Source organism: Macrosteles quadrilineatus, unplaced genomic scaffold (assembly GCF_028750875.1).
Source record: "Macrosteles quadrilineatus isolate MER2022 unplaced genomic scaffold, UCM_ALF_1.0 Scaffold_3__2_contigs__length_128488019, whole genome shotgun sequence".
Classification (NCBI taxonomy): Eukaryota; Metazoa; Arthropoda; class Insecta; order Hemiptera; family Cicadellidae; genus Macrosteles; species Macrosteles quadrilineatus.
In genome coordinates, this window is record NW_026542596.1 from 59,293,003 (window position 1) to 59,320,937 (window position 27,935).

General features: G+C 31.3%; 2 protein-coding genes across 2 annotated transcripts in view; one reads left to right on the forward strand and one right to left on the reverse strand.

The window, feature by feature from the left end:
• Positions 1 to 27,935, forward strand: part of LOC128988772 (potassium voltage-gated channel protein Shaw-like) — a 317,384-nt gene that overhangs the window by 201,503 nt on the left and 87,946 nt on the right. The window lies entirely within an intron of this gene.
• Positions 2,543 to 27,867, reverse strand: LOC128989233 (uncharacterized). The gene is made up of 2 exons (XM_054411106.1): positions 27,725 to 27,867; positions 2,543 to 2,759 (listed from the first exon to the last, which is right to left on the reverse strand). The coding sequence occupies exons 1-2, from the start codon at positions 27,865 to 27,867 to the stop codon at positions 2,543 to 2,545; spliced, it is 360 nt and encodes a 119-aa protein (XP_054267081.1).

The following is a 27,935-nucleotide window of genomic DNA, read 5'->3' on the forward strand; positions in this document are numbered from 1 at the left end:
GTTTTCTTTATATTTCTACACATTTTAAGGTTAAGGTTGTGTAAATATATACAACTAAAATAACCTATAAATGTTATTGGTTCTAAAATGGTGTATTTGCATTCCTTCGTAAGTAAATTTTTTTAGTGCAGTGAATATAGGGTACAACGTAGAGTAATCATATTCGAACATACTTTTATAAAATCACCAGGGATTCAAGATGTTTTGGTATGTAGGCTGCTGGATATATATTCTTTTCATTATAAGTACTGTAATTAATATGAACGCCAGGGGAATACCACAAAGGCGGGGAACTGTTCATAGGAATGACAGTGCGCGTAGGAGAGCAAGAGTAGATAATGACGAACTTAATCAAGATATGTTACAACCCCTTTTTAGGAGACCCATGGTAGACGAGAGAAACGTAAAGATCCATGATGCAGGATTACTGGACCAAGAGTGCATTCAATGTAGTGCTCTTCATTTTAGAGAAGAACTAACGAATAATCATTTTATGACATGTTGCCATAACGGACTTATTAACCTTCCTCATTCATAAACTAATGTAGAACTTAAAAGTTTGTTTGAAGAGAGTCCACAACTGTATAAATTCATTCGACAATGCAACAGTGCGATGGCTTTAGCTTATTTTTCAGCCAGTAAGAAAGATATTCCAGGAAAAGGACCATACTGTTTCAAAATTCAAGGACAGATTTATCGTTCAATCTCAGAGTTGCTGCCTCAACATGATGAAGACCCCGTGTATGGCCAATTGTACATTATTGACACATCAACAGCAACAGAAATTCGTCAAAGGCGTCGAGAAAATAGTTACTTAAAAACTGAAATATTGTGAAAACTAGCTGAAATTCTATTAGAAAATCCATTTGCACAAATTTACAAAAGAGCTTCGGAAGAAATGGTTGTACAAGGTGACAGTGAATTAGAACTTAGGTTTGTAGACAGGATAAATATGGATCGTCGTAGGTATAATAAGCCTACTGCAGATGAAATTGCAGGCGTCTTCAATTCATCTGAAGGCGAACCTCCAATGAATTTTTAAATTTCCAAACAGGGAAGCTTTTATTTATCCTCATTAACCACAAGACCAAAGCTACCTTAGTAAACCAGTATTTATTCACAAACAATGATATGTTTGCTGCCTTTTCATGTTAAACCACTGGAGTGATTCAAATTATTTATTGAAAATGACATCAACAAAAGCAAACAAAGAAGAACAACAAACTGGTTTTTACACAAAAGATATGGTGTAGGGATGCCTATTCTGACACATAGATAATGTTATTCTGAGTTTGTTTAAATACCGGTATTGCAAAAAGTTTTTTACATTTGAGCTTTTTAGGGACTTATGTCCCTACAAGTTACTAGTTGGTCTAAATATCAGGGTAGTACTGCGGATAGTCGTAATACTCACTAGTGCGGACATTAATCCGCACCAGGGAGTATCGCATCCTCAATGCATCTCTAAAAAATATCCACAAATCGTGACCTCCTAGTAGCTGGATTACAGAACAACGCCACCGTCCCAGTCTATTTTTTTTTTTTTTTTTTTTTTTTACAATATGGTTAATTTCCCAAAATGTTTAAATAAAAGGATTATATGAAATTTACCTGGAATTGCTTATCATAAACCCTCTAACTATCCATTGATAGATTTTTTTCATTTGAAAGTAATAATTTATTCCAGATGTATGAGACAAAATATAAATAAAAGTGTTGATGACCATGTTTGATGGTTGACAGTCATGGATCGTTAAGAACCAAAAGCAGTTCACAACGTCCAATGGATGATAAACCTCACTGTCAATGTTAATGTTCTCTCAGTCATTCATTGTCAAAGTATTGAACTTCGCTGGTTGTAAATTTCAACCACTTCCACCCAACGGTATTTGTTTCCCTCTGTTGTGGTTCGATTTTAATTACGATAATTTTTCATCGTGCAACGAAACTATTATAACCCCCTACTATTCTGAGGAACATTTTTGCAATCTATCTTTGTTTATTAGTTTTTGTAAATAATAACGAGTCTTATCACAATAGGAAATACACAATTTGGATGATTTTTCTTTACCATTTAATGCATGGTGATTTAGCTTTAGATGTACCTGATCTTTACGTTTTATTTTTATTTCTTATGCTTCCTCGTATATTTTATTTATAGTTTATGTTCGTTTTCGTAGTTTATATCTGTTAATCGACAGCTTCTCTATTTTTGTTGCACCTTGATGTTACATTTGTAGTGTAGTGTAAAATTATGCATGCCGTTGGTAATAAAATAAATAAATGATTTATACGTGATACACAGTCTGGCGCTTCATTGGTACTTAAGTTTTCCAAAAAGCTGACATAATGCGTTCGGATGAGTAAAACTACTCAACATACATTACATAAAATTGCCTGTGAAAAATAATTCGAATGAAGTTGAAGTAAAAATTATTTGTCACATCCTTTACTTACCAGGAAAAGGATTGAGCTTAAGAAAATGTACTACCCTTAACATGATTTATCAAATGTTTATTTATGTTCAATTGTACTTACTTACTTACTCTTGCTCCTGTGGCCATTGAAAGCCAAGGTGGTCTTTGGCCTCGACAACCATGTGCCTCCAGGATCCTCTGTCCTCTGCCAGCTCCAGGTCTGCTCCCATACTCCTTAGGTCCTTTGTAACCTCGTCAATCCATCTCATCCTTGGCCTTCTCAATGGTCTCCTTTCCTCCAACGTACCTCTTATTACTTGTTTTCTCATCTCCCTCTCACCTCTGTTCAATTGTACAGAGAATTAATATAATCAAAGGTAAAAAATATAATATGCACATTGATTTAATGTTTGCTTAAAACGCCTAAGACTGTAAAAAAAGCTTGTATGATTGTACAGGATAATATTATAAAACAAAAAGAAAAATCACACAATCAATATCCATAAGGAATCAAAGAAAGCAAAAAGCCTCAGGAACACACTAGCCAAAACATCTTCTTAAGCTGGTTTTAGTGTAGCTCAAAGTGATTGCAACCTGTTTTATTTAATACAAAATGTTTGTGTTGGTACAATTATTAAGGTGACTCTTATAAAATAATAATAATAATAATAATAATAATTGCAAGTATTTTTTTTTTTTACTTTAAAAACATTTTACATTTGTATACATAAAGGACGTTGGTTTTAGTTTACGTTTATGGAAATGTTTGTTACAAAGTTCTCTATTTTCAGACACTCATTGATGTTAACCAGTCTGCTGTAATGAACACATTCCAAGAGTTACCTTTGACATTTCCCTCGGCGTTCTGACATTTATTGACCACCGATTTCATACTTTGTAGTGTACACGTTTAGCGGTTGTTTCATAACCCTTATGAATAGTCTCGCACGAAGTGCGTTACGAACGTGGTGTAATGATTTCAATTTGTTTAAATATAGAGACTTTGAGACTTAAATGATGAATAATTGCTTTGATTTTAGAAAGTAAGATTTTGCAAAGATCTAAGACCCCTACTGTATTTTGGAATTATTCATGTTACTATTAGCTTTCCCCCTGTACTTTGCTATGAGGTAGGCCTATGATAGCAAATAGAAAAAGGGAGTTCATCGAAGCTGCTTGTAAAGTACTTTTGGCTCCATTAGTTATATAATTCAAAAGATGTTAAATCTACAAACTCATTTATTATTTTATGTTTGAAGGTTGGGAATATTATAGTATTTAGTAAATCGTAAACTAGCACTGTAATCTTTGTGGTTTATTCTGGCATTGCCATTGAAATCACTCAATTGATACCCAATTTCCTAATTAAAAATATAGAATCTGTAAGACGAAGTTTGTGGTTAATGTTTAATTGAGAAACGTTCTATAGTAGGTGGGGTGGGGTTACCACATAGTTCCCCGATATTTCCAGAGCTTGTATTAATTAAAATTGGAAATTGGTCTGGATCAAAATGTCAGCTAATTTGTTCACATTTTTGTAAAAAAGCGAACTTTAACTTTTTAAAATAGCGAACTTTTGTTGATTTATACACTAACCAGCTTACTTGTCGCCCGTTGCTTCAAGTTTTAAAGACAATCTTGAATTTTATCTTTTTTAAATTGAGTTATCTATCTAAACATCCTTCTTGTTTTCATCCAGTGTAGTAAACGTTACCCCATACATACTTACGACAAAAACATGTTTATCATAAAACCAGAATCATGTAAATAAAACCATGAATGATTACAAATTACTTTATTACTTTATTATTTACAAGGTGATAATATAACGTTGTTACTGACATCTGAGTTAGCTATCTGATCAGTCTGATGCAAACTAATACATTGAGTTTGGCCACTTTCGAGTATCGGTTGTCCCTAACTCTGTTGCCAACTTGAAATTAACACAGCTTTAGGTAGTAATGGTGACTGTAACTTTATCACTCAATTGTATATTCGTCTATATTGGTTGGGCTTTGTTTGGTTCTTAGATATTTTTATTGTGAATTTTTTGTTTATATTGGTATGCTTGGTGTTTTTTTTACTTAAATGACAAATAATAATTTGATTGTATTACTACTTATGAATAGTATTTGACTAAAATTAAAAGTTTAACTTACTTTTGAAATTGGATACTAAAGTATACTACACATATGCAGGGTGTCTCAGAACTCTAAAGCTATATTTTATCAATATTTTTTTGTTACTGGCTAAAAACAAATATCTAAATTTCATATTTAAATTGTACGGAAGTCCATAGTTACTAACAGAGCCACCGTTTTGTTTTTTTACTTATTAAACTTTTTCTACTCAGTTAATATTTGACTTATCTCAAAAAATAAGGTGTCAATCGATTTATAATTTAATTGCCATAAAAAGTCATTCTTGTAATTTTTTTAATCAATGGTTTTTTGAAATATATGAGAAAAAAACAAATTTTAACTGAACTGTTTATGAAGCACTAACAGCACCACGCGTTGGTCATTTTATTATTCGTCCAATGTTTGATTATGACATCTTCAGTAATTAATTGGCCATAACATCAATCAGCTGAACGCAAATCCATCCAATCTCTGATTTAAAATTAAATTGTCTGATTTAGGAGATTAATTGTCGGAATTTTAACCAAACAAAAGGTTTCTTTTGTGACATTCATTTTTGCATTGTGAAAAACTGGCTCGGTCATTACTTTTTTTTATTAAGTTCAAAACGAAAAGGTGAAGATTTCCGGGTCTAAACCTTGCCATTAGGTGTACAGTAATAATTTATTCCCTATATAGGAAATTCCTATTCGACGTTGAGGTGGATTTTTTTAGAAAGTAAAATTTGTTTATGGCAGCCATTATTATTCTATTCTATTCTAACACTTACCTAAAACTCCACTCAAACAACTCAAACAATTTAAATACCGTCTGGTTGAAGGTCTTTTGATAAACAAATAACACAGCAAACCACAGATGGTCTACGATAAGATCCAAACAAGTTTTTTTTTAATGGTGGCTTATTCATAGCAAATACGGTCGCACTTAAACAATCGAAAAAAACACAAAATATATCTGTTTAGAGCACAGTTAACTGGATATTTTATGTTGATACAATTTATAACTGTCATTTTAGGGCTAATTTTACAAAATGTGCTCTTTAGTTGACGCATCACAATAAATGCCAAAGTAAACTAATAAATCTTTAAATTGGTGAAAATTGTTTTCTATTTAGTGGAGTACAAATAATTATAAACACTAAGTGCACACTACAGGTAATAACCAACGAGCTTGTAATTCTCATCAGTTGGCCCATAAGAAAGAAATATATGTCGAAAAGTATGCTTTATTAATAATATTAGTGTTACCTTAACGTTATCTTATAGAAGGTACACACTGGTATCGTCAACGTCTTAAGATGTTGGTTGAGGTTGACATAATCCAAGGACGGGACTTAATCCCCTAGAACTCAATTGATAGTGGTAATTAATTACTAACAATCCCAACTGTGTATTGATAATTGGATTGATCCAACTAAAATAGATGGCCTAAATCTTGCAGTATATTGGTGGTTTTTATGTTTCACAAATAAAACTTTAAACAAAGTCTTACTTTTGAGTTTGGTGACAAGTATTTTGAGGAGGATTTAAAAAATACATAATATGTATTATTATATTATTATATATTGTTGAAAGCTCAATGATACATGTTTAAGTAATAATTTTGCTCCTCAGGTAAAATTTTGTCTACGAAAAGTTCAATAAGTAGTTCGCTTAGTATAAATATTTAGTCTGCAATTTTTGTGTTAAATACAATTGGCTATATGAGCAGTGTGCAATATGCATGTGTAGATTCCAAAAGAAAAAAACTACCAAGCATACATAACAATGAATCAATAATCGATACAGCTACAATATTTCGAAATGGCTTCAATACACACAAGTTTATTTCCATGCCAAATAATGTTTGCTAATATCTATGTTACTTTATAACGCTGTTTTGTTTTACGCTGAAAATATTTATGCTTATTTTGATTGGTAGCTAATGGAAAAACAGTTATTAGTTTTTAAAACTTCATCATTTTCTATTTTACTTTTTTTTATAAGTGACAAACCATTATAATGCTTAATTAATAACTCCATCTGAACAATTGAAATACCTTGAAACATTAGCAAGATTGAACCAAAGTGTCTTGTGAAAGAATTTATTAGCTCTGGTAATTATTTGATCAAGTTTAATTAATGAGTATACAATATAAGTATTAATTGCTTTGTGGAAAATTTCGATTCCGCCGAGAGCTTCGAAGGCTCTAGAAATTTGTAAATGGCCTTGTTAAATAATTGAGCTGGAAAATTTCTGATATTCCATGGAATTACAGAGTATTACACGTTTTTATTTAAAAATTAGGGAATATTTTTTTGTTATAATATCAAAAACCCCTTTTTGTACTATTGTCTCAATTTAAACATTTAGAATACCATAGCATTGATTCTGTCAATGTTTACAGTGCAAGGGTAGATGTATTGAAAAGAATTGAACATTTTGTTAAACAAGGGCGCATATGATCTTATTTTCATTATTTTCATCAATGATTTTTGTATCTAGGTATGTATTATTTTAATTTTACCCTGCCATTCTTTAACTCTATTACACTTTAATATTTTCATAAAATTTATATTTAAGATGGTATAGTTGTATTCAGCCTTATAACCAAATAGATTATGGTTTTATTTGATTGGAATAAGCAAAAGCTCATATATTTAATTTTCGACATCTACAGTTAATTGTACACTTATTTTCCTACGCATTAGTGTAATTTAATTTCTCTGTTATGTTCGACACCAGAAAGCGTTCCAATCAATGACAGCTGATGTGATTCTCACGAAACCCATTCTACAAACAAACGGTTAATGGGTTCTATAAAGAAATGTTTCTGTTTAGTTCAATTTATTTTTGTTTTCAAAGAGGCCTTCTTAACAGGGGATATTCTTTCATATAATTGTATTATTTTAATTTCCACTGGATATTTAATATGTAGTGTTTGGATTTTGTAAAATATCATCGTCAAAATAGCTCACAAAATGAAATCTCCTTCGATTAAAAAATAAATAAAACCGTTCCATGTCCATAAAAAATTGAAATATATCTTGGCTGATAAATCTTAATATTTTTACGATTGTCGTTGAAAAACAAGAGGTTTGAATGGACTTGTTTGATATTTGACAGTCATGTATCGTTAGAACCAACATCAACTGTACATGACTGGGTGATAAACCTTGCTGGATGTTAATGTTCTCTCAACCATTCATTGTCAAAGTATCGACACAGAGACCGGAAATCGAATCTGTATTGTATGTTGAATATATTCTATGTTTATTAAGCTATTAGGGGTCTATTTTAATGAATAAATTGTTTCGCATAAACAACTTTGAACTGATGTTGCATCCGAAAGTAATATTTCGTCCAAATTTTAGAAACTATTCAAACTATTTAAGTTTTTTATCTTTCAATATATTTTGAAAATACAAACCCATAAGGTGTAAAAAAGCATAATAGTGTTCTGAACCTTTGGTTTAAAGTTTTTGGTGTAATTTATAAACGTTCGACTCTTCTATTACATTGCTAAAGTTAAGCGGTTGCACTTTATTTTATTTCAATGGAATATAAAGTAATGACATACAGTAGAACCTTAATAACAAGACTCTCGTGGGAATTGAATAAGACTTGTTATCAAGGTTGACCTCTTATCGAGGTTTTCAATAACATGTAACTTATAGGTAAAAGAAATATAGAGAATTAGAAAATGACACTGGTTATCAAGGGTGACTTGTTATCGAGGGTCTTGTTATTAAGATTCCACTGTATTACAATACGACACAGTTCACTATGATGCTCAATTAATTGTATTGTACTTATCCTATACTACAAGTAGAATACTATGGAGCTCGTCACAGTCATTTAGAACGAAATTTTATGAAATTCTAAAACTAAAGGCGAAATAAACATAGGTTACACACCTGCATAGCTGATAGTAACTATTTATGAATAGTATTAAATGCTCAAACAACTTAAATCCCAAATTTAGTCCAAGATTAAATTGTTTTAAATTATAAAACGTGTGTAATTGTAATACTTTTAAAATATTATATTATTTAAAACAACTTTTTGTTTTGAATATCAGTCCAAACTATTAAAATTGAACATAAAATGCTAACTTTAAGCATATACAAAAATAAAACCGATGCAAAAATTTACATGGTGTATGACAGCCTGAACCAATTTTTCTCACGAAATAAATATGTAACGTAATTTCAAAAGATGATTAAATTAAGCATTGATAAATTTTACTTTGTTTCATATTTTTATTTATTACATACAGTTGCTGTTTGGTGCTTATATATCTTACTCCTTTGCTAATTATTTTAACGATGCGCGGAGGCAGTTATGAGGCAAAATTCGTCAACGTCTTAGCTATATTAAACCTTCACGACAACGCTGCCTTCACATCAACATTGTAATTCCTCAGATGAGGTTCATCAATTGTAAAATATATTGATGTAAGACTTTAATATAATATTTAACAACAAGAGACACGTGCCAAGTTTACAATCGGTCTCAGAGGCTTGACAACTAATACAATACCATTTTCTTAAAAACAAAATCGTAGCTGATAAAAATTGTAATTCATGAAATAAAATATCCACATTATGAAGAAACAAATAATCAAGATTTACCTTCGTTGATCAGGCTGTAATTATCAATAAAAGAGCACTTTCAAAATATTTTTTTATACTATTTCGTTTCTTGTTTGAAATCTGAATATGGCTAAAATCTAACTTAAGGTAATCATCTATGAAATTCACATAAAATATTGTTTTTCCAATACAAATATTATGAAGCAAGTAGTTCAGCAGAACACTCTAAAAATAAATCAAAGGTATGAACCCTCCTCCCTTAAGGACCCTAAGGAAATAACATGTTTAATTTCGCCTCTGTGCTGAATAATAAACTTAAATCGTAAAAATAGGTTAAGTTGTACAGGTGAAAAAGGAAATGATATGCAAGAGTAAATTTGTATTAAAAGTATAGTGATATTTTTTTAGTTTCTTAGCATTGTAATGTGGTTTATTCTAAGATTAGTACAGTAAATTCATGACACAGTATTAAACATACTACGTGCTTAAATATGATGGTCTTAAAACCATTTAAAAGCCTTTCATAGACAAAATTATACTATGTTCCCTTGTTTTTAGATAAATCAATTATGTTATTTTTGAGTATTATTATTTATTTTGGACATATGCCTGTTTCTTTCTCTTACCGACAGTTCTAAAAGATTTTACAACATCTCTAAAGCTAGGCCTGAACAACATTCCAGGCATTCCAACTCTGCCAAGATTAAATTGGCACCCCAGGTACCAATATATTACGTGCACTAATTGATTAAGTTTTAACAAGCATTCTAGCTATTCCAAGTATAACCATTTAAAGCTCTTACAACTTTCCAAATCACTTGGCCGCTATTTACATTCAGCTGTAACGAAGGATGAAATGTGGAGTACGGTTTTACAATTACTCGATTGGTGTTTCATAAATGTCAGAGTGGCCTAACAGTGAAATGGTAAAGGTTTGGAATGTCATAACAGCTGACTGGCCTATTGTTGGGTGGTTCGACAATATGATGGTGAACTCTATAAACATATTGCATTGTTGGTATTTTTACTTCAGTCATCTCTTTTGATCGGGTTTTTCTACATTTGGTCAAATTCTTGGTGCAAATACTACAATACTATGGTGTTTATATTAGTATTATTAAGCCATGTGGCCAACTGTCTCTATTATAACACAGTCAATTGCCTAAATCAAAAAATATATGTCAAAGGTTGTAGAAACACTCATTATATAAGTAATCTGCTATTATTTTACACTTGTAAGGGTCTTATAAGGGACTGTATACAGTACCCTCCAACGCAGAGATGAAATATTTTATTGATGGGAATTTCTTATAAATCACTATAAAAATTCATAAAATGTTATATGCATGCTATAAAACATAATCGGTATTTCTAAGGTCTTGTCCAGAGGAAATAGAATTAGGAGCTGAGTGGATTTGGTGATCAACCGTGTTGATCTAGGTACTAGTACTACTCATGGAAAATAAGCACATCTAGGTCAGCTTTATTTTGGAAAACACCTATATAATACACCTGTTAAAAGTTTAAGAACTGATAATTTATTTTGCCTCAGAAAGTTCAGTAGACTTTTAATGTAATGAGACTAGAACCCGTGATCTTCGTCAGTGTTTTTTTGCCAATTTTAGTAGTTAAAAAACTACCTGACATCAGTCAGTAGCATTGAACGTAAATTCGTCCATTTATACATTTGACAATCTCCTTAAAATGGGGAATTCTTTGTGTCAGTTTTAACATATATCATACTGTTATTTATATCCAATTTCAGTGCCCACGTCCAATAATTTTAATGCACAACTAGGTTTTGCAATATGCAGGCGAGGCCTTACGTGTCCCTATTTACACAGAAGTAACTTTCTTCTTACCTTCCGAAAACACCACCCGGAAATTTGTGAAATTTGCTAATTTCACGAGAGACTAGTGAACAACAACAGCTGTTTCAGCCCTGTGTACAAGGGTAATGGTTCCCATGTTTAGACGAGATTAGCCTAAACACTCTGTTCTGTCCACTTGCAGTTAATTGCCTAAATATCCTATTGATGCTAGAGCACCAATCAAAGCATGACCAACGTTGACACTGCATACACTAAACACTCTTGTTCTAAAAAAACAGGTGGTTCGAAAGTTTTGACGTCGATGTGTTCGAAAATTTCATTTTTGATTTTACTTTACTGAACTAGGCCTACTGTACTTTAGTACACACATTTTTTGTCAGCTAAAAATGTATACATCCTGTTATATAAATAAATCTATATTAGTATAAACCATGGCCATTCTGAATTTGTGTTTGGATTAAAAAGCAGACTTGGTCTCACCCTAGATCAAGTGAATTATTTACCTGGTCGTTATCATATCGGACTTTTGTGTGAGGGAAACGGGTTCAATTACCGGCTCAACCACGAATATTTCAGGAAGACAACTTTCTATTCTTTGCTCAATGCTCTCTTTCTTAAATTCCACTAACGTCAAGCCTAGTAACCCCCCCCCCTCTCTATATACTATCAAAATAATTTGAAAACCTTTCATCTTAAATGGTGACCATACGAATGCAGGTATTTTAAGCCAAGTATGAATGGAAAGTAGGCGTGGCGATATTGTAGTCTTGTTAGTGACTAAGGCCAACATGTTCCTTAGACACAGCTGTTACTTAATAGCCCATACAGCTAATGACAACTAAGAGACCTACAATTAGTGGAATCCAAACCACATTTTTGCCTTGAAATCCACGAATTGGTTTAATTACCAGGATAGTACCACGGATAGCCGCAGTACTCCACCAGTGCGGACGTTAATCCACACCAGGGAGCATCGCATCCACATTGCATGCCTACAAATATCCACAATTCGTGACCTCCTAGGATTACAGTGCGACGATTTAAATGCATTGAGGGTAAAAGTTTGATTTTAACTGTATAAATACAGTTGTGAGGGTTTGAAATGTAATTTTTGGTCACATTACAGTCAATATTTATGACTGTAGACCTCGCCAGACCCAAGGGTACAGTCTGGCCTAGTTATCATATCCACCACGAGGATGGACGAGGTTCTAACGTCTCCTACGACATGTTATCACGCAACTCGCCCACGTGCATGAAACTACCCTCCTGCAAGGATTTATAACTTGAAAAGTAAAAGACCACGGTTAAGGGTCGTGACTAAAGGCTCATTGTAGAAACCTTCCATTACTGATTAATGTTACACTCCATCACACGTTTAACGAAGTTTTAATCAATTTAGAAAATTCCTTATCCCAAAGAGTAGTAAAAGTTGTGTTTTCCATATCAACTTTGATTTATGCAGGCCTTTAATTAGATACATAGTTTAAATAGACGTTTAAAACCTGTGTTTTTCTGTCTGTATTATAATTTTCACAAATGACCTGATTCTGAACATGCACTCATGATCTATTGCAATATTTTAAAGCGTTTTTTATTTGGCTTACATTTTAAAAATGAAATCCTTTACCAGACAATTTTTTAATTGTATTTAATAATATTATAGAATATTTGTTTTAAATTCATACAAATTATAATCGACAAAAAATTATTATACTTAATTAAACGGTATTTCCGGACATCCTTTTCAGTTTCTTTGTCATTTACAAATGTTAGAACAATATAAACTACAAGTTAGACTAAGTAAGTTGAAACAGACTATTGGGCAACTGTCGTGTCCACAATAGACACCACTTTCAGACAAACTAACTTGCCCATTGTTACTTCACTGACCACAATTCAAAATCACAAGTACATCCCGAAAAATACTTAATAACTCTGATTAAGGATGTTAATATTTTAAACTGATCAGTAGCTATGTATCTTTTACATTGAAATTTGCCTATGCTTAGTATCATTTGTGACGGGAGCGAGCTGGTCTAGTGGTTAGGGCGTGGTACTTTAGTCCCTGAGGTCCCGGGCTCAAATTCCGCCAATCACTAATGGATTTTCACTAAGTGATAATGCTGCAACCACTAGGTCTAGCATGAAGTAAAGTGAAAAACAATCCCAGGCTCGTGCCTAGCGTCTTGGGACAAAACAAAAAAGATAATTTCTGATATATGCTTTTTCAAACATAAATACATTCAAAAAGGATTTATCTAATATACCTACGGTTATATCTGTTGTACTTATCTGTTCCAAGTGAATGACTTAACATTATTGACACTTGATTAGTTATTGTTATATTATAAACTAGGTTCTGTATTTTGCTAACTAAATAATTGACTACTCTTTATCATAATTGCATAGTAATAGTTACATTTCATGAGTTATAGCTCCTGTTAAGCTCGCAATCACAATTATACCAGCAATTATGCAATCGCAATTATTATTTACAAACTTTCCTAGTCATGTTTCATTTTTTTAAATTATTACCGTTTTACTTTTATCAAAATAGTTGTGAGGTATTTCAAGAACACTCCGTAGATGTAAACGTAAGCACATAAAAAAATAACATTATAATAAAAGGTTTAACATTATATATTATCAAGTTAGTTTTTATTAATATTTTAAATAGTTAGTTTCCAATAAAATAAATTTAATTTAAAAACAAATAATTTGTTTTCCCTTCTCCCATAGATGTCTGATAGTTGTCAACACTTAAGGACGTGGACAATGCCAACTTCTAACTCATTCTCCTGGGGGTGTTGCCACACTGCGAAACTGAATGTAAAATGAATCATTATGCAATATCAAATTGATTAGCAGAGTTACCGAGACAGTTTCTCAACTACAAAACATTATCCCTCAGAGATTGATAAACTAGATTATTACACGTCACAATCGTCTACATAACATTTCAAACTACTTGTTGGATCCAACTAGGTTCGTAATTAATATTTGAATGTAAAAATATGAATACAGTAGTACAAAAATCCGTTCTTATATTCTCTATATTTGTGATGATTAGTCAAAGAGGTCATATTTCACAATCAAAGTAATTATTGATAAAATCCAACCAAAGTTGCTATAAACACAACTAGTTTCGTTCTTAGAACTTCGTCAGGTCATTGTATGCAACCACATCATCGATGTATTAAAATGGAATAAAAATTATAAAACTGGTTAAAACTGTAAAGACTGAATAAAACACTTTTAGTCAGTGATAGTGATAAGACAGTGCTGGCCAGCATTTACAGTTTTAACCAGTTTTATCATTTTTATTCCATTTTAATCATTTAATCAACATGACTAGTTTTGACTATTGTGATTTTGACGGTATTTGAAAGAATCTTTTGACATACCACGTTGGATTTATACATTGATGATGTGGTTGCATACAATGACCTGACGATGTTCTAAGAACGAAACTAGTTGTCATACCAGCAACTGTGGTTGGATAAGGTAATCCTTTTATTTTACCAATAATATATTCCAACCAAAGGTCACAATGAATAAAAAAGTAATTAGCAGTTTTGTCAGGGATGACAAAACACTTTCTCTTCTTAACAAAAAATGTTTCAGTTTTCTGTGTTGTATTTGAAACATCACGCATTAAATATATTGTATCCTTACCTTTTTAGGGGTGCGATTAGTTTTACGCAACATTTCTCACAAAAGATGCAGAAATGGTCCTTAAATAAAACTACTAAATTCTAATTTATTTATTGCCGTAATTCAATTAAATATATACAGCTACTTACCGACAGCATTCTTTAGTTAATCCACTATCAATGTATGTGATATTCTTAACTATTAATAATCCAAATATATCCCCACGCTGGCTATTTATTACTCGTAATTATTACTAATAAACACGTATTGATTCACCATTATTCTGTAAAAATACCATAATACAAAATACCAAAGAAGGGTATATTATATCATCACAGTAGGGATATAAGGAAATACTTAAACGTATGAGGAAAAATACACCAGTTAAACCCTAGATCTCAATGGCGACTGATTTTTCCTCTCTCTTAATTTCCTATGAGTGCTTCACTGAGGCAAACAAACTAGGTTAAGTTTCTATGTTGTAACATTAGGTTAAACACTTCTTTGTTCTGGAATACCGATAATAGCAGAATAAAATAGCAAGAACCCTTCATGATATTATTACATTATTTTCAAGTGAAACAGGAAAATCTGATGACTCAGTCGCTGGGTTGTATTCCGGAGTGGAAGCTCAACTGTAAATGACTAATGAGTTGTCATATTCATAAATAATGATCCAACAACGACACAAACATTGCTGAGAACCTAATTACCAAACAGCAAACACAGAAAGGTCAACTGTAAAGAGGTGACTGGTAGGAGAAAATAGTTAACATTTGCCAATAGCAAAGTTGTTGTCTCAATTGATTATGAAAACATTCGTAGAATAGTTACTTTCAGTTTAGTGGTGACGGTTGCTAAATGTATTTTAGTTGATGTAATTAATGTCATGATTTCTCATATTATATGCCAATTTTTCGGTAGCATATTTTGTCCGTATATCGTTGAACCTAGAGGACATTGATATGAATTAATTGTAGTAACGAAAAATAAAAAATATATATTAATTTTAAATCGTTTATTTGTGTAAAATAATATTATACCTGACAAAGTTTCGAGGAAAACTAATTAAAACCTTAAAACACAATCCTCATATTCCAGACTGAGGTAATATACCTTGTAGGATCATTGTCATCAGCTGATTTATGAAGTTATGAATCATCTGCTATTTGGTTTGTTTACATTATTTTTGCTGGTATTGGTATTTATTGGTATTGATTGAGTTTACTTAAAAGTGCAATAATAATTAAATATTCTATTAGCAAGATGAGGTGCAACTGATCTACCTCAATGGAAAATGCAAATGGAACCTGAAAATTATGAAATACATAGTTTCGGAAACTCAGCTTAAATTTCAGTGGAAAGAAATTTAGGATTATTGTTATCAGCTGAGTTATGAAGTTATGAATCATCTGCTATTTGGTATGTTTACATTTATATTGCTTTTTTTAATAAATACTAATGATTCAGTTTACTTAAAATGTGTTAATAATTAATTATTCTATATACCTGAACATATTCTTTTATATAATCAATATGAATGCGAAATAAACTATTAAGTGTCTTCTATGTAATGTCTTACTTATGATACCAAACAGTTTTGATAATTATTGTAATAGTTTATTATAACTATTGATTGTTATTTTTATATGACTAAAACCTATATTCCACGCTACCACAAAACTGTATACGTAACATATTTGTTTCTATCCATTTTACCAAGATATGTCCCACGCTCATGAACGTGTGCGTGCAATTTCATTATTACCAACCTGTAAAAAAAATGTTCGTGAAGTCTTGAAATCGTCAAATAATTAGTATTTTTAAATTATTTAAAACTATATAAGGAAAGATAAGATATATTGCAACAAAATCTACCATTACCTATCTCAATCTATTTCCAACAAGATGGATGTCGAGGCCATGATAATCCAGGTAGGTTAAGCCCTTGAAACTCAATTGATAATGGTAATTAATTACTAACAGATCTGACTGCGTATTGCTGATTGGGTCAATCCTGCCACAGCATTTGAACTTTTGAAAGCACTTTATCATGCGCGTTAGCGCTACATCATGATTTCCACGATAAATTTTCATCGGAGCAAGTGTTTTTTTTTTCACTCTAAAGCTTATAAACAGTTAGTTTTATTTTACGTGGTCCAAAATACACGCCTTTCATTCATTTTTTAAAAAGTTTCAACAAATGATTTTTTGTTTATAAAAATAATTTATTTACATACTGTATTATCTTACTGTAATTGGTCTAAAATACTAAATACTATCCTTATCATAAAATTAAAATTTCTAAATCCAAACCATGTAAATATACTTGAATTTGGGTTTTTCTTTTTTCAAACGTCTAAACCAATATTATAATATGTTTTCAAATCGAATAAACCATACCACGGAAAGAAGGTCTGAAAGGAAGTAACGTTCCCAATCCGTAAGGATGGAGTGTTAAAAGTATAAGTTCATAAATTAATGAACAAAGGTTAATTACCTTTCCTCTCTTCTCCCCTGGTGGTCTAGTAATGATTACCACATTACAACGACTGTGACTTAACCAGTCTTCCCCTGAGTACGAACAACACACCGAAACTGGATGTAAAATGAATCATTTATGTAATTTCAAACTGATGTGCAGAGTTACCTCCCAATGGATTTCTCTTTACAAAACGAAATCGCTCAGATATTGATGAAGGCAAACTTGAATAAAATGCCAAAGCCAACACGAGGTACTGCATATTTATTCATTACACTATACTTTCATAGTTCTATATATAAATAGATTGATCACTGAGCAATGAACTTTGAAAATACCAAATTAAACTGTACAGTTAATACAGTTGTTATCTGTGCAGTGGTTAACCATGACTGTGTTTAACGTGCCAATTTTTCCGTACTGTCTGTGGATTTTTATAACTTTAATGTTTCTCATCAAAGCTCTAGTAAATTTAAGTTTGAGGGGAAACACTACCTGCAGTTTTTAGAAAGGAATGCCACTTCATTATGAAACTAATGCAACCACTAGTTAATGTATTGAATAGATTGACTGTAGTACAGATAAATAAACCCTAAGTTACTTGATTTAAAAATTCCTAAGCTAACTTGCTATGAAAATGTACAATATATTTTACCTAGGACCATTTTTTGTAAGTAGCCATTTCAGTTCAGTTCTTAGAATTTAAAAGTGTCATATAACAGCATTGTTTACTTTCATAACATCATTTTTTACTCATAACAACAAGGGTAACGAACCGATGAGGTTAAAGGATTGACAGAGCGGAAGTAAAATTGTAATTATTCGAACTTGAACTTATCATCTTTTCAGGCCAATAACCTCTCTTAGAAGTTCTGAGTAGTGATTTTTTTTTATTAAAACACTTTCGTATGTAAACTGTAAAGTAGTGTACGCAACTCGAGTAAATAGTGTTAAAGACACTCCTAGAAGTGTTTAAGGCACTCGCCTTATTGCGTAAAAAATATTTCATTATAAAAAAAATTTTGAAGTAAATGCAACAGTTTTGAACAACTCAGATTTGTGCTGTTTTGAAGAACAGTCAATATTTATCGAGTCTTGGTGATTTTTGTTCATCATGGTAACCACTATTATAAATGGTTTAATAACGAAGTTAAGAAATTTTCTCGAGTATTGAGCACGTTTCCCGGATAAAATTTGCCTTCCTCGTCTCGACCGATTATCTGAAGAGCTCTCCAGAGTTGTAATTGGGCAGGTTGAATAATCGACCAAATATTGAGCTTCAACTACGTTTAGAAATTGTTATTGGTTTTCATACCTTAAAGTAAATTTGGCGTATATTTTTTTAGCTTTCAGGTAATTTAAAACACGTCTGATTAAGTTAAGTTGTTTTTATATTTTTTTCAACTTTTGGAAAATGTTCATTAATGGTTCTCACATGCTTTGACAACTTAAGTAAAATAGTAGGCCGTTGCATTATCCTATTTTAAAATTATTACTATATTAAAGATCTGAATATTTTCAGCCTCTAAGCTTTGTTTCGACGTTAGAGAAATGCAATGCAACTATCCAGGCAGGAATACTGTGGAATTTACACTAAAAATCTCTACGGGTCGTGGGGAACCAAGAGGGAATCTAAATTTGCCTTAGAAGCTTTATCAGATGGCTTCATGTCTAGACCAGGGATCTTGGGTCCTAATGAATCACAGATGTTACGTTGAGAAACCTATTCCGAAGTTCTGTAGGACATCTAGCATCACTTTCCTCTCATTGAATGAAGCTCTAAATTTAAAAATAACTTACTATAATTTTCATAATAAAATGATCCTGAAATCACAAAGGATAGTCAAATACACTTATAACAATTTTACACTTATATTAATGACTCACAAACCGGTAAATGCATATAAAAGATGGTAAGTGGTGATCGATTTCGATTGGACATCATCAGACCCAAAAGACGAATCTATCTACCATCTTTTATATGTGTATACCGTCTTGTGGGTAAACAGTATAAGTGTAAATATATTATTATAAGTGTTGTTTGAGGCATTTTTTGTGCTTCCAGGTAAATTAATAACACGTACGATGCTGATTAAAAGTTATTTAATCAAATAATTCAATACTTTCCGGGGTTAACGCGTGTTTTTAAGTCCTTTTTATAAAGAAATTCATTAAAAAACTACAAATATAAACAGCATTTTCAACGAATAACCTATACGTAAGCAATACATTATACGTTTAAGGTAAATTAAACAGAAGGGCGTATCTTAGTAATATCTTTTCCACGTAGGGGAAACCAGAACGCTTCAAAATTTACAAAAAACACAAGAAATAATGTACTCTATGTAAAGAAAAATACTGGATAAAATATTCAAAAATATTTTAACTGGTATTATAATAGATATAAATTTTATTGGACTTGTGTATCTTCTGCAAATCTTATAGTGAACAAAAGGAAGGACTCGCAATGTGCGTGTAGTTGAATATATTTGTCTACAGTACCAATAGTCCAAAAACATAATTTTTAACCAATCATCTTTTCATATTTTTAATTCTATAGGCCTATACGTTTCTTCCACTGCATTTTTTTCATACGATTCATAGGTATAACAAACATATTCCTATATTATCCCTAGTGTTACCAGATATTCCTATATTATCCCTAGTGTTACCAGATAGTAAGCAACATTTTGTAAATTAATTCTTGTTCTTAAGATATATTGTATTTCAAAAAGTAAATTTATGCCTTGTTACAATGTCTCTTTCAATCTGGAAGGTCTACAATAAAATATAACGCAGGAGTTTGTGCTTTGCTAACAAAATTAGAGGTTTCTTTATCCTTGAATTATTAGTTGTAGGCTTTATTTAAATCAGGTTACAAAGTATGACTAGTCTTCATTCTCTTTGAATATAACTTAACTTTGGAAGTTTTTTTACTCATTTTTTTACCAAATTGTTAGTAGGTCCCTACATAAAAAAGATTCACCCATAAAACTAAAAAAGGAACCTGAAAATTATAGGCGCGTTTAATTTTTTGTATAGCTTACAGTATACTATTTATAAAATTGTTTAGTGTCAAAATTAGTCATAAATGCGTAGTATTAATGTCTTTTAAATTGTAAGTGAGATTGATCAAATAAATTAATTTCCCAAATGGATCCAACAGACAAATTTAATTGATTTGGGGTCAAATGCCAACTCTAATTATAATGTTATCATGGGTATACTACCTAACCACTAATGTAATTAATAGTTAACCTAATTATATCGTGTTTACTATTCAAATTTATTCTCTGAAGACATTCCCTTTGTATTGAACATATCACACAAGTAATTCTTGTGTTTAAAATTGTATAGTTAGTATTATCATGGTCAAATTACTTTTTGACTAACGTCTCGTTGTAAATAATGTAGAATTAACGTTTATTTAGTGGTAGAAACATTTCATCTTAATAACTTAAATGTATGTTACCATCGCACAAATTAAAAATTTATAATTTGAAAACTGATTTCTTAAACTAACCATTGGTTTACACACTGAATCCTATGACCACATTGATAATTTCATTTTTATGGTATAGCCTCTGGATCACTGATTTTTACAATAAAAGGTTTAAATTACCTGTATCCTTCAAGTGATCCTGGTTTGTAGTTGGTTGACTACAGCTGTTTCATGTTAATATTAACACATATTCAGGTCAAATTGTTGCATTGATTTATTCCATAGAATGGTCGTCATAAGATTTTAGCACTATGTAAATCAAAGAGAGTGATAAATGATAAATACAGAGTGTCCTGGAACTCTCTACCAATATTTTAGGGCATTGTTCCTGAGTAAGAAAAAATATCTAAATATCATATTTAAATTGTCCAGAAGTCTTTAGTTACTCACACAGCCACAATTTTGTTTCTTTCACAATTTTGTTTGTTTTCTAAAAAAGTAGTTGAAGATGCGACATTGAAACGTTGTACAAACATTTATGACAACTAGGCAAAGCTACAAAAAATTATGACAATTTTACAAATTCATAAAACAAAATTGTGGCTATTTAAAATTTTGTTTCTTTTAAATAACTCAAAAACCATTGATTTTACAAAAGTTTTAAATGACCACCATTTTGTTTTATGAATTTTAATAACATTTTCATATTTTTTTAAACTTTGTCTAGTTGTCATAAATGTTTTTTGCAAAGTTTCAATTTCGTATCTTTTACCCAAAAAATATCATAAATGAAAAAACAAAATGGCGGCGGTGTGAGTAATTAAGGACTTCCGGACGATTTAAAATTAAATTTAGATACGTTTCTCACTCGGGAACAATGCCCTAAAATATGGTAGAGAGTTCCGGAACACCCTGCATAAAAGAAGGCTTATTTTAAAGTTTAAATGTCTACAAAGTTGTCATCTAATTATTGAAGATTGATTAAAAATACCAATAGTTTATTTCATATTATATATTTACCAATACTTATTTTAACAATACATTGTCAATAGGATCTTCCAAATTAAAGTGTTCTGTACACGTTATTTATTTATTTCCCAACAGTTTATACCAGTTTACAAAAATTGATACAATGTTAAGAAGATGGCTAAATATTTATACAACAGTACAAAACATCAAGAACTTAATAAATTGAACTACTTATTATACTTACTTATTAGTTAGTCTGCTATTTTACTGTTTATGTATTTTTACCTTAGTTACTAAACAATTTAATGAAAACAATCAACTATGCACGATCCTATAATGGAAAAAGTCATTACATAATTCACAAACAAATTAGCTTTTAGTAACCAATAATTTCCAGGGGAGAATTTTGATAGTATAGTTTGCTTTGCTTATATGATAGCGTAACTAAAGGAAAGCTTGATTAAGTTAATAGACAGTTGAAGTGCTATTAATTTTCTAATAGACATAGGTACAATAGAAGTGATTTAATTTAATTAAAAATTAAATATCATAGTTGAATGTACAATATTTTACATCTTTCAGATACCAAAAATTAACTGTTGAACTTAGAGCAAAAGTTTAGCCGGGAAGTACGTTTGTACGATAATATTTATTCTATATGTTATGTTACAAATAGTACTTAATTTAACTTAATTTAACTTCATTTAACTTCATTTAAATCGTTAATCATAAGTAATGAACTATCAAATGATTGTCCTTGATCAATCAAATATAAAAAAAATTATTATAATTTATTTTTAACATGTATAGTGTTTTATATTTTTCACGATTACCTGAACAATTAGAAAATTTGAATAATATCTCAATAGGAGACAAAAATGCGATTACGTAAGAATATCAATAAAATTATCTGTTTACAATTGCAATCGGATAGAGGATTTTTGATTAACCATTGTTCATATGTTCCATATATCTATGAAAAAATTATTTTACTTTATCGGTTTACAGTAGTCAGCTGGGTCCAGTTTCGAACCATAAAAAATACAATTTTTTCAGGATCGAACCGGTGACCTTTTGGGTACCAGGTGAAAACTTTAAGCACTCGGCTACCCAGTTGTTTGACTATTTCATTTATTACCTGCAGTATATTGTTATTAAAACAAACCAAATCAATCCCCCTTAATTATTTAATATCGTTATTACTGAGCCAATACGAGCTTCGGTAATTATTCTGCATTATGGAGAATAAATTGTATTATTCATCGATTGTAGGTGCTTATGAAATCAGCAATTAAAAAATCTCATTAGAGACTAAAATTGTGTCACGAATTAGTAATCACAACAATAAAGAATGTCACGTTAAACTTGTTATAAGGTAGGACGATTTTGATAATAATTGAATTAAATATTCGCGTTCAACGTTGATTAAAAAAACTCTATGGACAGTAGTAATGTTCCATAACAACCTTTTAACGATATTATAGATATTTTATTTTATGGAAAAAATTACGAAAGCCCTTTTTCAGCTCACAATACTAACTACGAAACTAATTTTATCATTGATTAATAAAAATGTCGATTATTTGATTGTTTAATTATATATATTGTTTCGTTAGTTAGGTTAGGTTCACCTTATCTAACTAAACAAACGATATATCGAATAATAATATATCGATCGATTTTTTTATTTGGATATTTGTGCCAACAGATACGGAAGTCTATCCGATTGTAGGAAAAGTTATTATTTCTAGACTGTAAAATCAACAATCAATAATTTAACATTTGCACCATTTATATCTGTACAATTTAACAAAAAGTGACTTTTATCGACAAAAGCAGAAATTTGGCACGAGGATCAAACAAATTTACACTCTAGGTTCTTGTGTATATTTTTCCTCATACTTCACCATTATTAAAGCTAAAACATCACAAAAAAGGAATTTTGACCAGTTTGTTGTTGTATGCTTCCTTCTTTATATTTAGACGCTTTAGTTATATTTAGATGCAATTCGTATAAAATCTACAAACACAATAATGCATTCAAATTTATTTCTAAAATGATTTAATACGTATATACATATATATTTTTATCTATATTCCGTTAATTATCCATATATTTTAGCGAAATTTATAATATTATACAATGGCAATCGTGGGAAATATCAAAAACAAAATTATACTATTTTTGCTAATCTGGGCTACTCTCATCGGGAAAATCAGCGGACGAATTTTAAATGTATAAAACATGCTGCGGTTTATTTGTCCGTGGAAGAAAAAGAGCAAATTTATAAGTTTGTGATGGCTAATATGTAGTCCTATAACGCGTGTTTTTAAGACAGCCGTTTTCCTGAAGTAGGAGGAAAAACTTAATAAGGGCCTAACAATCACTCACGACATAGAGAATGCCAAGCTGAAAAAGTAATCAGGCACAGAATCGTTCTATCATTTTTTTAACAGTTTTATAAAGTCCAAGTTCTATTAATACTTACATATTTATTGTAAATGCAGTTTTTACTGACGGTTTTATATTTTGAGCCAAATTGTATTCAACAAATTCTTCTTTCGTTCAAAGCCACAACACTCGACTCGCCAGGTCACACCGGGTGACGTCATGTATCACGTAGGACAATGCTATTCTTCAGCTGAAATATATCGTCGGTGTGATATCGTTGGACAATTAACTACCCTCTGGATCTGCGAATACTATCGGATGAAAAGCGCAGCAAACCTTTTTATCTAAACAATATCATGTTTTTCATTCCTTTGTTAGTTTCAGTTATTGGGATTTGTCATTATACTAGCTGATGTAACTTTTAATACTTTTACCTACGACAGTTTTTTTTTTAAGTAGCCGTTTCAGTTTAGTTCTTAGAATTGAAACGTTTCACATAACAGCATTGTTTACTTTCATAACAGCATAGTTTTACTCATACCAGCACGATTAACGGACCAATTCAAGGATTGAGAGAGAATAAGTTAAATTGTAATGATTCAAACATCAACTTATCAGCTGTTCAGGCCAATTTAATTGTTGAGTGTTGCAACTAGTGTTTAGTACAATCATATGTCTGTGTTACAATGTTTCGTTGGATCACTGTCATTGGCAATGAGAGGTTATAAACGAAAACTTAACCTCTCTTTAATTAATTATGAGAAGTGATGTTTAGTAATTAAAACACTGTCGTAGGTAAAGTAGTGTAGGTACGCAACACGCGTAATAGTAGTTTACGCAACGATTGCGTTAAGTGAGTCTTTACGACACGAGTAGAAAATTTAAGGCACGAGCCTTGGCGAGTGCCTTAAAAACTTCTACGAGTGTCGTAAAGACTATTAACGCGAGTTGCGTACACTACTTTACCTACGACCGTTTTTTAATTACTATCAATCTGGATTTAATTACTAACAATCACTACTGATAACTTTTTAGAGAGGTTATGTTTTCGTGTATTGTCATTGCCACTGAAAGTGATGCAACGACTTGTATAATCAGCTGATTTCCTGTAATTACGTGTTTGTTAAACTTCGTTAAATATTACATTGCTAGCAGCATTCTTACCATAAATAATATTGTATCAGGTACAATTCGGCAAATATTTAATTTATTTTTGGACTTCCACCAACTTAATTAAGAATACGCGAGTATCAACATGAACAAGTCGGATCAACAATTAAATTGGTCAACTGATCAGCTGATCAGCTGATTAGTTGACGTTCGAAGCATTACAATTTTAATTCTTTTCTCTCAATACTTGAACCTCATTGGTCCGTTACCTGTGTGGATATGAGAAAACAACGCGGATATGAAATGAAACTATGCGGATATGAAAGTAAACAGCTGTAAAGTGAAACTTTTCAATTCTAAGAACTGGACTGAAATGGCTACTTTAAAAACCGGTCGTAGGTAAATAGTGTTAACGCAATCGTTGCGTAAACTACTATAAATATCCATAATATGGCTATAATAATACCACTATGCATTTATTGATATAACTAAGATGTTTAACATGGAATTTACTCAATCAAAATGAAGCTAACTTCGTTATGAAAGACAGATAAGGGTGGGGGAAAGTGGAATTTTTATCAGCAGATTTTTATTCATTTAGCCAACAATGACAATGTGATGACGAATACACGGAATGATAATTATCGTATCATTATTATATTATTATATTATTATAATTATAGTTATTACGAATGATAATTCGCTTAATTAATGCGTCAATTAGAATAAATGACTCTTCAGGTGAATATTTCAAATACATAGGCCTACATCACAATGACATGCAGTAAATATCTATATATTATTTAGTAATGTTTCGATTGCATGTTTTTTTTTTAATCGTATTTTGAAATGCTATGGAAATATTTTCACACGTAGAAACTTGTTGTAATGCGTTATTTATTTGCTTGAGTATTGTTTTCTAGGAATATTTTGTGGTTACTACTACAGTTGATATTAAACAAATCCATTAGGAAATTTATAATGCATCAAATTCACCGAGTACGACTAAACATAATGCGAGCTATACCTATTATAGGCCATTACACTTTAAAACAGCTACATAGCAGCTTTGGTAATTCAATTAGACTTATCTTAAGGATTTCTTTTACAGCTGAGATGAAAGCAGCCGTCTTAGATGAAAGACGAGTTGAAAGTATTCCGATAAGTCGTCCATTAGTGGTGGTAAAAAATGATGGATGTTCCCCTCCCACTATCTCTTGAACCAACCGATCAATTCAGTACCGTAGTAAATAGCTTTGAAAATAAAAACATCACGTAAGCATTAATTACATAAGTAATTTTCGGGTGCCATTTAGTTAGTTTGCCTATTCAAAATACATTAAATGTAAGACATGACTCATATATATAAAGCAATTTTTTTGGCTTTACATAGGAAAAGTTATAGGTATTGGCCCTACTGTTAAATAATTATTTATTTTAAGGAGGTTATTACTTTGGATTTGAACCCGGGACTTCTTGGACCGACGTCCCGCGCTCTACTCGCTCCCCGTTTTTATTCAATCATCGTGCTAAATCGATTTGACCTATTTTGTTGTGCTACATTTGACCCGATAAACCGTTTCAACATTATTTAGCTCTAAAGTTTTCAACATCCTTAATTATTATGATCCAAATTGAAATGCATTCAATTAATTGCTTACTAAACAATCTCAGTTTAAGTAGTGTCATGTTATAAGAGCATTCTATGAAATTTTCTCTGAATTTACCTGGAGTTGCTAATCATAAACCCCCTCATTTGTCATTGATAGATATTGTATTCAATTGTAAGTAATAATTTTTCCAGATATAAGAGACCAAACATAAATAAAAGTGTTGATGACCATGTTTGATGGTTGACAGTCATGGATCGTTAAGAACCAAAAGCAGTTCACAACGTCCAATGGATGATAAACCTCACTGTCAATGTTAATGTTCTCTCAGCCATTCATTGTCAAAGTATTGAACTTCGCTGGTTGTAAATTTCGACAACTTCCACCCAACGGTATTTGTTTCCCTCTGTTGTGGTTCGATTTTAATTACGATAATTTTTGATGGTGCAGCGAAACTATTATTACCCCCTACGTAGGTCTACTAGTAAAGAGAATGGACAAAAACTGGGAAATGTTTGCATTTGATCTTTGTTTTTTAGGTTTTGTAAATAAAAACGAGTTTCTTTTTACATTAATCACAATAGGAAATACACAATTTGGGTGTTTTTTGCCATTTTTTATTACATGGTGATTAAGCTTTAGATATACCTAATCGTTTTATCTTTATTTCTCTTGCATGCTCATATATTTTTTTATTGTTTATGTTCGTTATCTTGGTTTATGTATCTGTCAATCGACAGCTTCTCTATTTTTGTTACATCTTGGTGTTAAATCTGTAGCACATAATTAGTGTAAAGAGTGTATGCCGTTTTGATAAATAATTAAATCAATGTTATGTTGATGATAAACAAACTGGGGCTTCATTAGTACTCAAGTTTTCTGTAAAGCAGGCTCAATGCGTTCGGATACGTAAAACTACTCAACATACATAACATAAAATTGTCTGTGAAAGTTAAGGCAAATGAAGTTGAAGTAAACATTATTTGTAACATCCTTTACTTACCAAGGAAAGGAATGAGGTTATGGAAATTTATTACACTTAACATGATTTATCAAATGTTTATTTATGTTCAATTGTACTTACTTACTTACTCTTACTTCTGTGGCCATTGAAAACCAAGGTGGTCTTTGGTCTCTCCAACCACGTGCCTCCAGGACCTCTGTCCTCTTGTCGGCTCCAGGTCTGCTCCCATACTCCTTAGGTCCTTTGTAACCTCGTCAATCCATCTCATCCTTGGCATTCCCAAAGGTCTCCTTCCCTCCGGCGTACCTCTTATCACTTGTTTTCTCACCTCCCTCTCACCTCTGT